This window comes from Miniopterus schreibersii (assembly GCF_964146895.1).
Source record: "Miniopterus schreibersii genome assembly, chromosome: 20".
Taxonomy (NCBI): domain Eukaryota; kingdom Metazoa; phylum Chordata; class Mammalia; order Chiroptera; family Miniopteridae; genus Miniopterus; species Miniopterus schreibersii.
The window spans coordinates 12,645,026-12,660,489 of record NC_138122.1 but is presented as its reverse complement, the minus strand read 5'-3'; the positions used below and the strand labels follow the sequence as shown (position 1 = coordinate 12,660,489).

At 54.8% G+C, this 15,464-nt stretch overlaps 2 protein-coding genes across 3 annotated transcripts; one reads left to right on the top strand and one right to left on the bottom strand.

The window, feature by feature from the left end:
* Positions 1–1,638: 1,638 nt before the first annotated feature.
* On the top strand, positions 1,639–2,727 carry TSSK2 (testis specific serine kinase 2; the record flags this gene model as incomplete). Its single annotated transcript, XM_081122922.1, has 1 exon — positions 1,639–2,727. One exon carries the CDS (start codon positions 1,639–1,641, stop codon positions 2,725–2,727), a length of 1,089 nt encoding a protein of 362 aa, XP_080979048.1.
* Positions 2,728–4,585: 1,858 nt separating this feature from the next.
* Positions 4,586–14,979, bottom strand: ESS2 (ess-2 splicing factor homolog). 2 transcript variants are annotated; one of them, XM_081122806.1, is made up of 11 exons: positions 14,806–14,979; positions 13,239–13,407; positions 13,045–13,146; positions 10,999–11,168; positions 10,768–10,885; positions 10,324–10,457; positions 9,401–9,503; positions 8,046–8,155; positions 5,664–5,779; positions 4,877–5,157; positions 4,604–4,786 (listed from the first exon to the last, which is right to left on the bottom strand). In XM_081122806.1, exons 1-10 carry the CDS (start codon positions 14,938–14,940, stop codon positions 4,878–4,880), a joined length of 1,437 nt encoding a protein of 478 aa, XP_080978932.1. In that variant the 5' UTR covers positions 14,941–14,979; the 3' UTR covers positions 4,604–4,786; position 4,877. The 2 variants fall into 2 exon arrangements, with proteins under 2 accessions (XP_080978931.1, XP_080978932.1); XM_081122805.1 differs by having other exon boundaries at positions 4,586–5,157; positions 14,806–14,973.
* Between the last annotated feature and the right edge of the window lie 485 nt (positions 14,980–15,464).

The following is a 15,464-nucleotide window of genomic DNA, read 5'->3' as shown; positions in this document are numbered from 1 at the left end:
GTTTTCCACATGGACCTCCAGACACAGGGAGCGCCCCACATGCTCCAAGTGCATCCACACAGCCATGCTCTGGTCAACATGTTACATTGGCCTGCCATGTCTTGCCCCTTGTCAATCTGGTGGAGCCCTATTGATCCTCAGTACGCCAGCTCCACTCTCAGCCCCTGACCACCCACACAGAAGCAGGCCTTCCTACATGGTACACCTGTCCTGACAACTTGCTACATGTGGGCAGAGAATGCCTGTGACAGAAAATAAATGAAGAGCAGGGTTTCCAAAGTTCCTAAGGAGCTGTATACAGGAGGCCATATTGTCCAAAGCAGAACTCCATACATGTGCCCTGAAATAGGGTTTTCACATTGTTTCTAGACACAGAGGCAGTTTGAGAGATGCAAACTATGTGCTTTCCCAGGGTTCCAATAGCTACTCCTCACAAAGGCCCAAACTGACACAATTTAGGACCCCTCCTCACCCAGGTGCTTGCTCTTAACAGCTGATGCTCTGGGTGCTGCTAGCCCTCAGCAACCCCAGGACCCCAGCACCCAGGCTCTACCCAAGGCTCTGTCCAATCACTGACCAGCACACTAGACACTGTAGTCTCCCTCTGTCACCCAGGACCCTGAGGCCCACCCTTGTCCAGGCTCCTATTGCCTGGTCATAGACAATGGCCACCACTCACCCCAAAGCCCATTCTCTATGCTGCCATCTTAAAATGTAACTTGGGCCACAGCTCTTCTTGCCCTGCAGCCTACAATGGCTGCCCATCACTCAGGGAAAAGCCCCCACTTACCTTTTCCCCCACCTCCCTCCTGTCTATGGGATTCAGCCATTCTCAGAACAAGCCCTCTCCCCTCCCAGGCTCTTCCCTACCTGAATGCCTATCACCTCCTCTACCTGACTGAATCTCGACCCATCCTCCAGGCCTGCCCCAGTCCTCGGAACACATCTGCCAGCCTGAGGCCCACAGCATCCCAGACCCCCGCCTGCCCTTCCACCCCACACACATCCTGCTCGCTGCAGCAGCGGTACCACTCATCCATCCAGCTCTCTTCCCCAAACAGAAGCTGCTCTCATTCACGAAGCTTGGAACCACTGCCAACCTGGCCAGACCACAGCAGTCCCTCCCAGGCACCACCAGTTCTGAGGACACAAGCCCTATAGATGGAGTTTTCTTCACACCCCAAAGAAGCTGCAGGAAACTAACCCTCGTGAGATAGGAACCAATGCAGGGTCAGTCCCCACAGCCAGGAAAGGAAAACTAGCACCGGGCTGGCATTCCTGGGAAGCCCCCACCTTCGGCCTGACTTGTGACAGGGAAGCCACAGTGAGGAGGAACAGGGATGATTACCACAGTCCTAGGTGCTGGCTTCCTTACAGTGGGTGGGGAGTGGGCGTTCCTGCCAGGCCAGCCTGGCTTCCAGGGTTCCAGGGGCCCCGTTCCCCCCAGCCCAGTTCCCACTCCCGGCTGCCTGGCTTTATGACTTCACATGCTGAAGTCACGTGGAGATAATGCTGAGCATTCCACAAGTCCAGGCCAGCCCAGCCAGACGGCTCCCCACACTGTAAATGAGGACAATGCCTGCTGGCCCACGTGGGAAAGGGATGTAGAGGGCAGTGGCGCCGGCCACTCCTGGCACCATGGACGATGCCGCGGTCCTAAGGAAAAAGGGTTACATCGTGGGTATCAATCTTGGCAAGGGCTCCTACGCAAAAGTCAAATCAGCCTACTCTGAGCGCCTCAAGTTCAATGTGGCGGTCAAGATCATTGACCGCAAGAAAACGCCCTCCGACTTTGTGGAGAGATTCCTTCCTCGGGAGATGGACATCCTGGCAACTGTCAATCACCGCTCCATCATAAAGACCTATGAGATCTTCGAGACCTCGGATGGGCGCATCTACATCGTCATGGAGCTCGGGGTTCAGGGCGACCTCCTTGAGTTCATCAAGTGCCGGGGAGCCCTGCATGAGGATGTGGCACGCAAGATGTTTCGCCAGCTCTCCTCAGCCGTCAAGTACTGCCACGACCTGGACGTTGTCCACCGAGATCTCAAGTGCGAGAACCTTCTCCTTGACAAGGATTTCAACATCAAGTTGTCCGACTTCGGCTTCTCAAAGCGCTGCCTGCGGGACTGCAGCGGGCGCATCATCCTCAGCAAGACCTTCTGCGGGTCGGCGGCATACGCAGCCCCCGAGGTCCTGCAGGGCATCCCCTACCAGCCCAAGGTCTATGACATCTGGAGCCTGGGCGTGATCCTCTACATCATGGTCTGTGGCTCCATGCCCTACGACGACTCTGACATCAAGAAGATGCTGCGCATCCAGAAGGAGCACCGCGTGGACTTCCCGCGCTCCAAGAACCTGACGAGCGAGTGCAAGGACCTCATCTACCGCATCCTGCAGCCCGATGTCAACCGGCGGCTGCAGATCGACGAGATCCTCAGCCATTCGTGGCTGCAGCCCCCCAAGCCCAAAGCCATGTCTTCTGCCTCCTTCAAGAGGGAGGGTGAGGGCAAGTATCGGGCCGAGTGCAAACTAGACACCCGGCCAGGCTCATGCCCCGAACACCGGCCTGAGCATCGGCCTGATCACAAGCTGGGGACCAAAACCCAGCACCGGCTGCATGTGGTGCCCGAGAACGAGGACAAGATGGAGGACAGGCTGGCCGAGACCTCCAGGGCCAGGGACCACCACGTCTCCGGAGTTGAGGTGGGGAAGGCAGGTACCTAGGTGCGGGGGCGGAGGGTGGCACGCGGTGGCACCCAAGTAAACTAGGCAGGTAGGAGCTGAAGAAGGCACAGGTGCAAGGAACAAGTAAAATCTGTCAATTAAACCACTATTTTGATTACGTTCTATTAGCTTTCTTCCAGTTAGTAGCAAAGACATTAATTACTAACCACCAAATAAACCACAAAGTGTAAACAAGCATCAAGAGTGCCCCCTGAGGAGTCTTTTTCTCCAGGACTCAGTCAACTACCCTCCTTGTGGTGCAGAGGGGTCTCCAGCATAGGGGTCCAGGGACCGGTGCTCAGGCACAGGGACTCACAGAGAGGCCTTGTGGGCAAGGAGATCGCAACCACGGACCATCTGCCAGGCTCCCACTGGTCTCCTTCTGACTTGCCCATGCCCAGCGCCTCCAGGGCTCGCCGGGTACATGTGCCTCCCACGTGGGTTGCAGCACAGCCCACTCCAACCCCATCCCACACCCTCAGCTCTTCCTTAGAGTTCTCCTCCTCCATCCCCTCCCCTCCCCCCTGAGCATCCCCTTCATGCCCCAGGCAGGGACCCCAGCCAAGACCTCTGACCTGCACCCTCTCCACTGCACCCTGATCACCCCACACACAGAAGCCCTATTTTGTCACTTGTCACTCACTCCCCAAGGCACACTCCTAACAGGCTCAGCCAAGTGCTGGAAGTGGTCAGCACCTGGCCTTAGGTGGCCTTGACTGGACAGCATATCTCTCTGCCTCCCCATTTCCTGAGGGCACCCTCAGGCCCAAGGCCACCCTTCCCTATGGGGGAAAAGCACCAAAAACCCCCACTTCCCAGTCCCAGCCTTGGTCCAAGCTCACCTGCTAAGTCCACCCCCAACCCCGTTGGTAGGTCACAGGGCACAGCCAGGACTCGGCCCCAGGTAGTTTGTAAGAACTCACTATTGAGGAATGCAGGCTAGCAGTGTCCAGGCAGGCAGCAGGCCCCGCACTGGCCTCTAGAGGACATCGGAACTCAGGGAGGGCAGGAGGAACAACGCGGTACACAAGACGGCCTAGCGCAGGGCTGGGTGTACTCGAAGCAAGACTCCAATCTGAGGGATCCCAGGTTGCCTCCCTGAGCAGCAAGCCCCCAGGGCACAATCTGACCCCACCTGAGGCCAGAAGAGATCCATTTGGCAAGCAGCCATGGTCTTGGGGACCCCTACCTCCATGTGAAGCAGATGGCTCTGGGCCTCCTGGGGATCAGGCACCAACACAATCAGGCTGCCGAGCAATGCTGGCTGGTTGTACAAATGGTGCTGTCAGGTCTGCATACAGCCAGGCCCCATTGCTTGACACTGTGGCCCAGGTTACTGTTACCCGGGGCGACTACTGGTAGGAGTGATGAGGTGAGATTGGTGACCCAGCAGCCTAAGACCAGCAGTACCTGGAGCACTGGGGGAAAAGGGCAGGAAGATAGAGACAGCTTGACCCACCTGAGCTGGAAACCAAGTGCTTGGTCATGGTAAGGCCACCGGGAAGGTACCTCATGCAGGAATGTGGCCTGACAACCATGTAGGACCGACCCACGCAGCCCTGTCACTAGCCAACCATGCAGGCCAGGCCTGGCTGGGGAGGCTGCAGACCTGAGCCCAGAGCCCCAGGTGAACCTTAGAGGCTGAACTCCCAAGGGGTCCGTCCTTCCCTAAGAGGAACAGAACTTGGGATGGGGAGGCAAAGGGGACCAATATGCTGTGAGCTCAGTTCAGGTTTTAAGCCCAAGAGTGCCACAGAAAGCGATGCAGATGGTGACAGGAAAGGCGAGAAACCCTGGCCCTCGAAGGGTCACCCCATACAGCAGCTTCCTCCCATATTCCTGAGAACCCAATGCAGGATGAAGGGACAGCCCTGCAGACTGTGCTAGGTGTTCTTTAATTCCTGTTAAATAGAAATGGGCAGGGGTTCCATAGAAAAAAGTACCAGCAAAGCCCTGGGGTGCACCCAAGGGCCATGGGGTGGGTCCTGTGCCAGGCTGGCTGTGACATGGCACCTTTTCTCCTGTGGCTCCCGGGAAAGTCACTGCTTTTGGCCCGGGCCTGGGTCCCCAAAAGGCTGGAGTCCTCTGCTGAGTGGACAGCTGCCCTGCAGGCTCCACAAATATCCCATGAGCCCAGCCCGGGCCTGGCCCTAGAAGAAGTCTGAGGCTTTGCGCCGGGCAGGGAGCTGCAGCAGATTGTCTGTGATGGAGGCCGGGTCCTGGCTGAGGGGGGTGCGTGTGGCAGAGCCAGGAGCTGGTGTGCTCGTCGGGGTCTGGGGCCCGCCGGCCGGGGTCTTGAGGTGGGTTGAGCGTGCTGGGGATGGTGTGTAGCTGGCCCGCAGGGCCCGGTCTGTGTACTTGCTGGCTGTCCTGCTCACAAGGCGCTGCAGGGCTGGGGACATGGCTGGGCTCAGGCCTTTGGGGGTGAGGCTGGGGTAGAGGGGGTGAGCAAGAGAGGTAGGATTAGGCCTGATAGGGCACAGCCAGCAACAGGGCCTGCCACAGCTCCACAGAAAGACACATGGGAGACTCGTGGTCATTCTGGGCTGAGGACACCAGTGGCCTGACATATAGCAGTGTGGCCAAAGTTGAGGTGGACTGCGGGTGCTGCTGCCCTTGGCCCTGGGGCTGGGGTGGACCCCAACTTTCTCTAATGGGAATGATGACACCCGTCTTCACAGGGCTGACAAAAGCTCATAGTGGGACAACAGGTTTTAAGGTACCTTTTAGGGATGTGCCTAAAAAGAGGCTGAAGAAAAGACGAAGGGGGCCCCCACATCCTGGTTCACACAGGGCCTCGCTCCGGACCAGAGGAGCTACCACAGGGCCCACTGAAGGACACGTGGGATTGCCATGCAGACTGAGTGTCCACACTCTGGGGGGTGGGGCCCAACGGGAGCAGGAAGAAACCCCCACGAGTGTCAGGCACCACTTACCTGGCCAGGTTCTCTGTCACTCTCCGCAAGGCCTCCTGCTTCTTGGCCCGGTTCTTGGCAGCAGCCTCATTGGCCATCTTCAGCCCCAGCCGCTCCCTGCGGCCTGGCTCCAAGATCTACAAAATAGGTGTGTGTGTGACCTGGGCCAGCTGGCCACTGAGCTGGGCAGTCCCTGGCTGCTGGAGGGGCTGACTCTTCACCTGGCCCCCATGATCCCAACAACCCAACATCACCCCCCCTGAAAGTCCCTGAAGCCCCCAACCAGCTAGGCCGAGCTGCCCACCTGCAAGGGCCCAGCCTACCCCTGCCATCATGGTCCCCTCAAGGCCAGTACTGCTGAGTTAGGAACCTCATAATATTTTAGAAAAGAAGAGATCTTGTTTTAATCTGCTTCTCTCTAATTATCGTTCCAGTCTTTTTTTTTTTTTTAAATATATATTGACTTTAGAGAGGAAGGGAGAGGGAAAGAAAGAGACAGAAACATCAATGATGAGAGTCATTGATCTGCTGCCTCCTGCATGCCCTCCGCTGGGGGTTGAGCCCGCAACCCGGGCATGTGCCCTGACCAGGAATCAAACCATGATCTGCTGGATCCTAGGTCGATGCTTCAACAGCTGAGCCACGCCCAGCCTGCCTATCTTTCTGTCTTTATTGACCTTCTGTATTTCTTTTGAGAACTTTCCAAAATGTGTCCTTGGCCTATTTTTCTAACAAGGTCCTTACCTTGTCTTTTTTTGATTTAGCTTTTTTTTACTTATAGGAGCTTTACCTATATTGGTTATGTTAAGTTTTGCTATACAAATTTCTTTTCAGTTATTTGTTTTTAGTTTTACGTATATTTTCAGCTGTACTTCCGTTTGTCATTTCCATAGAGAGTAAGCTAGACATCATTTCCTTTGTCATTTCTTCCTTTGCTTTTATATTTACAAAGTCCTTTGTACCTTAAAATCAGGTTAAATGTTGACCACTATTTTCTTCTTATTGTCTTAAGCTTATTGTTTTTATGTTTAACTTCTCCAAGTTCCTGGAATACATTCTGCTATACAAAGGACCTATTTACTTCATTTTCGAATTACTACTCAGCACATTTGAGTTACCATCCCTGACACATTCTAAATTCTGACTTGGACTGAGGTTTGTTTCAAAATTTTTCTTCTTTTCTATTGACCTGTAGGTTCTGGGACCAGTGGCACACTTCTGACATATCTATGGCTTTAGTATCAGACAGTACAGGCACCTCGCTGTCATTCCTCTTAAGTTGTTCTTGGTTTTCCTAGAAACCCAGACAAATTTCAGAACCAAGGTATGTGTACGTTCTGTCTGGACATATTACTTCTCTGAACTACTCAAGGCAGGATGAGCAGTACTACACTGGGGAGGCCACAGGGCAGGGCTCACACCCTCGGTGGGGGGCGCCAGTCAGCGGTATTCTCCTGTGGTTTCTTTGCAAAAGCTGAGTTATTCCTGGTTATTCTAAATTTCTGCTGCTACAATGAGTGACATCTCTTCTTCTGTTGCATTTCAAACTGATCACTGCCAGCATTTAAGGGACTGGTTCAAGATGACTGACCCAGCCTCCTAACACAGGCCCTCTGCATCAATCCCAGGCTCCAAGCCCAATTCTTCGGGGTTTAAGAGCATATGGACTAATCCTGCACCCTTTGTCTCTGTGACAACACCAACCTCTGTCTCCCTCAATCTCCCGGCACCCCACAGTTGGTACAGACAACAGCCTAGCAGCCGGACAACAGGACTGCATGCTCCCAACTTTTGGGGCCTCTCTTCCTCCTTTCACACCATGCCAGTCACTCAGTTTCCCCAACAAACTGCATGTAGACCCGAGCATTTCATCTTCCCAACACCTCTCTGGGGCCCTACCTGCCTGCCCACTTGCCCACACCATCCTGGGCCACCCCCATCTCTGAAAGAGGCCTCTCTGTGTAAGCACACAGTCCTTCTGAGGACATACACCACATCCCATGGAACGCTGGGGTTCTGAGACCCTTTCCAGCCCTCAGGCCTGCAGCACAGGTGGAGCCCTGGGTCTGCCTCTGAGACTACCCATCATCTTTGAGCAGCCCCATCCTCTGGGGCTGCAGGCTCAGAGAAGCGACAGCCATTCCTTGCCTTGGTGCCTTGACCCCACCCCAGCAGTTCCTCCTTGAAAAACCATCCATCCACCCACACCCGTCCTCACTGCCCTGGCCCCATTCAGAAGCACAGTGCCTGAGCAGGTGTACAGCCTACACATGGCTCGGCCCACTGGTCAGCTCTGCTTTGACCAGTGGCAGCTGGGCCATCCTCTGTGCACTGAGCTACAGGTGCTCAGAAGACCACACATCCTCTTGGGGTCCCATCTGTGCTCTCCTCACCATGACCCACCTTGAAGGCTGGCCCTGGTGTCCTGTCCACATAAGGGGTTTCTGATCCTTCGACTCTCACGGGTGTGTTCTCAACCTCTCCCCAGGTCATCAGCGGAGACTCGTTCACACCTGCAAATGGAGAACCCAGAACCACCTCAGGCTAGGGGGCCAAGGTGGGGGCACAGCCCAGGCCCTGCCACCCACTGCAACCATCCCCCACCCCTCATGCACACTCCAGCTAACAAAAATCAAGGCTGGCTGCTGGCCCTCTCTTTCCCCAGGACTCTGGAACCCTAGCATCTCTGCCCTCTGAGAGGGAAACACCGAGGCCCTATGGGCCCAAGGCAGGCCCAGGCCCCTATAGCCATGGGGCTTAGCTTGGAGGAGGGGAGCTCCCTAGAGAGGCTGGGCTGGGTCAGCGAGTCCCCGTTCTTGGCACAGGGTCAGGGGAGCATCGTAGGTGTCACTGAGGGTACCCCACCCCAAGGGAAGACAAACTCAGGGGCTTCCAGAGCTGTCATATCTCCCAGGACTCTGGGCAAACCTGTGGTGCCTCCACATGCCCTAGCCGGTGTCATTGCAACCAGCTCCCCAGACCACAAGGGCCAGTGCACGGGTGGGCAGAGGGAGAGCCTGTGTGCTATAAGACCGTCCAAAGGCTCACACACCTTCTGTGTGAGGAGATTCAGGGCTGAAGCCCAGAGACCCGTCCTTCCAGTGCTCTCTGGAATTAGGTTTGTCAGCACAGTACACCTGCTAACATGAGACCCAGAACTAGGAAACATTACCCCAGGACTTAGGGGACATCAACCCCCAGTGCAGGCCAGTGACAGGAGGTGGGCGGCCTGAGAGAGGGCATATGATCCTGCAGCTCCCCCTGAGGCCTACCTTGCCCACCCACACAGGCCAGGCACGGCCTCTTGAGGCCCCAGGTATACCCAGCCTCACGGACAACAACTTGCCTTCCACGCATGTTGACATAGGAAGATGCCTGCCTGCAGCCCACTGGACTACACTGCCCTCACTGCAAATCAGGCCCCAGGCCTCCCCCTGCACCCCTCAGCGTGCTCACCACACCGGTCTATCCAGCAGAGCCCCAACACCCCTGAGTCCAACAAATTCAGTCTGTCCTGCTCAGCTTAGGGCGAGGAACAGAGACCACCCAGCTAAACAGATCAGACCCCACACATCTCAGGTCGGGTCTGCCTGAGAGTCCAGCCCTGCCCTTGTGGATGGGACACTGGGTTCCTGAGTCACACAAGGTAAGGCGCAGACCCTAGGGGAGTGCTAAGAATGGCCAGGGCATTCTGAGCAGCCCACCTCCCCCCAGGCCATCCCATAGGTGGGCCCACTTGGCGTGGGCGCATTTCTCACCAGGGGCAGGAGAAGGGGTGGCAACAAATCCAAATCCGCCCACTCGAGGGGATTCCTGGGGGATCAGCTCCTTGCCATCAGGGCCCACCTTGCCCTGTTTGTGCTGGAACAAGCAGAGAGGCTAGTGTCAGGGGGCCCAAGACCATGCTCTCCCACTGGTGGATGGGCAGGTGCACAGGAACAAGGTGGAAACAATCCCCTCCCCCTCAGGGCAGAGCTGAGGCTCTGTGGCTGGTAGTCCCATTGGGGAAAGATAGGGAGGACCTGGCCCCTGCAAAGACCTTGAGGGCCTGTCAGAGCAGGTATCCAAAAAAGGAAGCTCCCCTCAGCCTCCCTCTCCATGCAGGGTGGGGTTCGGCCACACTCCACATGGAGTACTTTCAGGAGCTACTAACTTCAGGCCCCTCAGGGCGCTGCACTAACTATGGGTACCTGTGCTATGATCTCTTCCCATAAGGCCCCTGTAAGAGCCTCCAGAGCAGCCTCCCCACCTCCTGTCTCCCATCTTCAACCCCATGACCACCAGAGGCACAGACACATAGAAACTCCCTGGCTCGGAAATCTCTGCTGTTTGCCACACTGTGTCCCCCACCCCCTCCCACCCCCAGCTCTGCCTGGTGCAGGAATGCAGGGTCTTGCCAGACTGGCCTGGCTCGTAGTAGTTGACTTTGTCTCATACCCTTGCCCCCCAAGGGAGCTGGCACAGATTTGGACACCCGGAATGTGTCTGACAAAGCAGCGCTCCAATGGAAGACCACATGGGTCAAGAAGGCTCGGGACCCTGCCACACAGGGGCCCCAAGTACTTCTGAGCACTGCTGAGCTCCGTCAAGCCCAAGAACGGTCCTTACTTAGGAGAAATAGTCAAGATCAAAGAGGTCATTTCTGCCCACAGTCAGCCTGCTGTTGGCTCCTGCTACTCACTTGGGCATTGAGGGCAGCAGCCTGCTGCAGCTGAGACCTACTCAGGGCTTGGCTGAAGGGGTCCCTGAGGAAGCGAGTATTCTTATGCACCACCTGCCGGGGCTTCTTAAACAGCTGCTCCTCGTCAGGGACACCTGGAAGACCAAGGAGAGATGACAGCAGGTGTCAGAGGGATGGGTAGGCCCCACCTCCGCCCCATGCTCAGGGCGTGAGAGAGGCCAAGTCACCCCTTGCTAAACAGAAGCGCGGAGCCTACTTCAGTGTCCACATCAGAGAACCTGAACAAAGCTGGGGAGGGCCTCACTCCCTCACTGACTTCACACACAGACCCACCTGCGCCAAGACAGACCAGGATCCCTCCAAGGCCCAGAATACAAGAGAACACAGACACACGCCTTGAAGGCCAGATCCAAACACACAGCCCCGCCCACACTGCCTGCTCACCCTCTGGGTAGTACATGAGGGAGTTCTTGGCCTTGTATTTCCAAGTCTCTACACCGGCCTGGCTGCTCTCAATGGCCTGGTGCTCTGCCGATGGGAGTGCAAGATTATCTTTCTGCCTCTGCATCATGTAAGGAAAAGTGAGGGTCAGAGAGCCCCAGGCACTGTGTCCTGGCCCTGGGACCCTCTCCCACCCCCAGTAAAGGGTGCTTCTGCTCCTGCACCCAGGCACACCTTCTCAAACTCCTCTTCTGCCTGGTACAGCCAGGCATGGCGTGCCCTGCTCTTCTCCTTGGCCACCTCCATGATCTCCTGGAAGGAGGCGTTGTCCTCGCTTGTGTACCGGCTCAGGAAGACATCCAGGCTGGGCAGGGGCTCCTTCTCCTCCTCCTCTCCAGCCTCTCCTGCTCAGGGGTACAGGTGGGGTGACACAGAACCATAAATGGCAGAAACACAACTTTGTAGTCTGTCAGTCCTGGGAACTGCACTTACCTACTCGCATCTGGTCCTGTGTCTGGTTGTGAGAGTCCACACTGCCAGACAACTCCCCACCTAGGGGCAGAATCAACCACCCCAACTGCCCAGGGAGCCCTCAGGGGCTCTCCTCAGCTGCTTGATGCTAAGTGAAGTGTGCAATCTGACTCAGACTGGAAGGGGAGCATCCAGGTGTTAGAGAGAGAGCAAGTGATCACAGAAGGTCTTCCCCCACCAAAACTGTGCCAGTCCTGTAGGACCTGCCTCCAAAGCCCAGGCTCCCCATCCATCCCTGGGATTTCCTTACCCCAACTGCTCCTCCCTTTCTGGTACCTGTGGTACAGGTGGGTGACTGTCACCTAAATATCCTGACCTACTAGTGGACCTGATGGCAGAGACCCCATGTGACCTAGTGCTCTGGATGTGGCCTCACAGGCACTGGGCCACAAACCCAGCCGCCACTGAGGTGGTGCCATTGCACTGTGCTTGGCGGGGCAAACTTCAGCAAGGCTGTCAAGAGGAGAGCCTTTTCTTCCACTCTAGTGACAGTCTTGACCACCTACTACTACCCATCAGACTGTGCAAAGCACAGTGGGGTCAGAAAGATGAGGACCCAAACCCCATTCCACCATAACCAGCTCTGAGACTTGCAAAAGTTACTGCTTCCTGAGCTTCTATTTCCTCACCTCTCATTGTGAATGACGATGGTACCACTTAGGTTACTGAAAGGATTCCTGTATTTATCGACCACTAAAAGGTACTTAAAGAAAAAGTATCTGCAAATTGCCAGTGACTCATGTGCCATAGTGCAATGGAGAGTCACTCTCCAGGGATACAACACAATGGACTGTGTTCATGGCAGAAACAGCTAGGTTTTAAAGCAGAAAACATCACGTTTGTGTGGGCATACAGGGCACCTACATTAGTACATCATACTGTAGACCAAAACCAAATAAAGAACAGCATCTTGTCCATCTGCACAGGCACTGACATCCTGCTACTGACAAAACCACTGAAAGACCCATGAGGAAGTCCCATAGCATGTGGTACACTAACACGCAACAGGGCTCAGAATGCTCTGTCCCAGGAAGACACCCTCATAAAGTTGAGATGTATCATACACAATTCAGTAAACGTGTTGAAGAAAAAAACTTATTCATTTGTCCTTCCTGTTTATGGAAGGCCGCAACACACCATGCACTGTTCTAGATGCAAAGTATATAGACATAAGCAAGACCAAGAACCTGTTCTCACGGAGGGGAGAGACAATAAACAAATAGAAATGTCTTTTTAAGTGTCATGACCTTCGATGAGAACACAAAGCCAGGAAAGCACAGAGCATCAGGTCAGGGGTGATGTGACTTTACACTGGGAGGTCAGGAAAGGGTTCCCCGAATGGGTAACATCTGAGCAGAGACCTGGAGAAAGAGAAGTGAACCATGCAGTTATCCAAGGGAAGTGGCCAACTTGGAAGAAACAAGTGCAGAGGCCCTGAGGCATCTTAAAGAGACAGCAAGGAAAAGAGCCCTCCGAGGCCCATGAAGCCTACCAGGCAGGGGCTGGAACACAGTAAGCAGGCTCGCAGAGGAAGCAAGATTCCCATACCACAGAGGACCAGAGGTTCAGTGACTACCCGGCATTTGGGAACTGGACCTAGATCTTCTTGGGACAGTGCTCTTTGACCTGATGGGTTGTCATTTAGGCAAGGAGACATTTCAGGTACAAGATGTGACCTGCCTCCAAACCACTCTCACAGGGTGAGATTGCCTGGCAATCCTGACTATGTGACAGAAAGAGAGCACTCACCATCGCCATCCTCCAGGCCCCGGCCCCGGCCCCGGGGCTTGTGGCCCACCACTCCAGTGCCTGTATGCACCTCAGGGGTTTCAAATGTGGCTGGAGTCACATCTGGGGGAAGGGAGAGAATGGGGATTAGAGTGAGCTTGAGGCAACAGTTCAGTGGGTGTTCCCATCTCTGCCACCCACAGGAGTCCTCTTACAGGGCGGCGGGGGCTCTCGGGACATCTTGCCCAGAGCAGAGCCAAATTTGATGGCAATCTGGCGCATCCGTTCCAGGTCTCCATTCTCCTCAGCCTCCAGATATTCCTTCTGTGCCTGCAGCTTTTCCACATCAGGAAAGAAGTCCCTCTGGATGACTGTCTGGAGGCCCTGTCAGGAGAGATCAGAACAGGAGTCAGAGCTGTCATCTGGGTTCCCCCACCTCTGTCAACTGATGTACACGCTAAGGCCATTGCTGACCACCCACCCCCTAATGATCGCCAGAGCTTAGGGGCATTTTGTTTTTTTTATTAATCCTCACCCAAGGATATTTTTTCAATTGATTTTTAGAAAGAGTGGAAGGGAGGGAGAGAAGAGGGGGAGAGAGAAATACTGATGTGAGAGAGACACATTGGTTGGTTGCCTCCTGCACGTGCCCTAAGCAGGGCCAGGGATACTTGCCCTTGACTGGGAATCAAACCCGTGACCCTTCAGTGTGTGGGCCAATGCTCTAACTACTAAGCCAGCCACACTGACCAGGGTGGGGGCATTTTCTAATGAGTATAACATCCCTCCCTTGGCCAGTAGCTCAGTTGGTTGGAGCATCCTCCCAATGCACCAGGGTTGCAGATTTGATCCCTGGTCAAGACACATGCAGGAGTCAACCAGTGAATGTATAAATGGGTGGAACAACAAGTCGATATTTCTCTCTCTCTCAAATCAATAAACAAAAATGTTTTAAAAAAACATTTTAAAAAAACAAACCACCATGGGGCCTTGCTGCAACATCTAACAACACTAAAATGCTCCTCTGATTTTCACGAAGCCCTTCTCTCTCCCCTCACCAACTGGTCATTCTCATTCTCATTTGCAGGCCCCACCTCCACACCAGCTGGACCAATGTGAGAGTTGCCACCTTCAGTCCAACAGTGACCTCCTATTTCCAATATAAACCCTTTACCTGGATGAATTCTGCCAGTCCCCCCCACCCCCACCACCAGCTGAGATCCCCAACTCTCCAGCCAGACCTTGCTCCTCAGCTGCACATCTCTGCACCCAACTGTCCACTAGTGCCACTTGCCTGCTGTATAGCCTGGAGGCCTCCCAAACTTAACCAGTCCCAAACCACACTGACTTCCTCCAATCTCCGAGTCAGCTCCTCCTCCTGCCTGTGCGGTAGGATTATTTCAAGGTGCTGTTACAATCGCAGCCTCTTTCCAGGATCCCCAGCCTTTGCACTTGCTATTACCGCTCTCTAAAAAGTTCTGCGCCACTAGCCTTCCAAACTTATTCAAGCTTTAATAAAAAGTCTTGTTTTCCTAACCCCCCACCACATACGAGCAGAACCGCCTCCTCTCCCCCGACAACACTGCTACCTCCATCAAAGACACCCACCCCCTTCTGCATTGTGCTTATTTGGCGTTCGTACAGTCCAAGCCCCAAGGGCAGGAACTCAGGCTGCCCCACCTCCGCGAGGGGACCAGAGTGCCACAACAGGTGAGGAGGTACCCGAGAGGAGCGCGCGGGGGGGGGACCCCAAAGTCGCTAGCGTCCGCACCGAGGTCTTACCTCGATGTACTCTTCCTCGTCCAAAACCCGCTGCTTCCTCGTCGCAGCCCCGGCCTCCCCTGCCGCCCGCTTTCTCCCGGGCCCGGAAGCGGTGGAAAGCGACAGGGCCCGGGGAGACGCACCGGGCGTCTCCATCGCTGTCCCAGGACTGCTCAGAAGGCGCGTCACTGCGTCAGAGGGGCGGGATTGTGCTGGCTGCACAGGCGCTTCCACCAGTTGGCCAATGGGAGAACTGCGCGTTTCGAAGGCCGACCCGCGCTCGGCAATGACGCCACTACAAGCCCTAGTCCTGATGGGAATTGTAGTCTTCTACCCGCCCCTCGCTGTTCATGTGTACCTGCGCTGTGGGCACTAGGCGGCGCTGTGGTGGTTGTGGGGCGGTTAAGGGGCGTGTCATTCAGGCTAATCATAATAAGTTCCTGCACTGACTTAAGGCCTTGGAATTCCAATTTCTTGCAAGCAACCACTGCATATGCTTCTATATTATTAACAAAAAAACACTCTCCAGAAAAGTTTGTTATATATGCGTTTCATAGCTTTTATTCAAACTTTATGCAAGAAAAGAACCCTAAGACAATTGTTCCTTGATAGTTATCTAACAAAAAAAAGAAAAATATGATGGTTAGATAAATACCTAGTTAAAAATTATCAGGTCACTA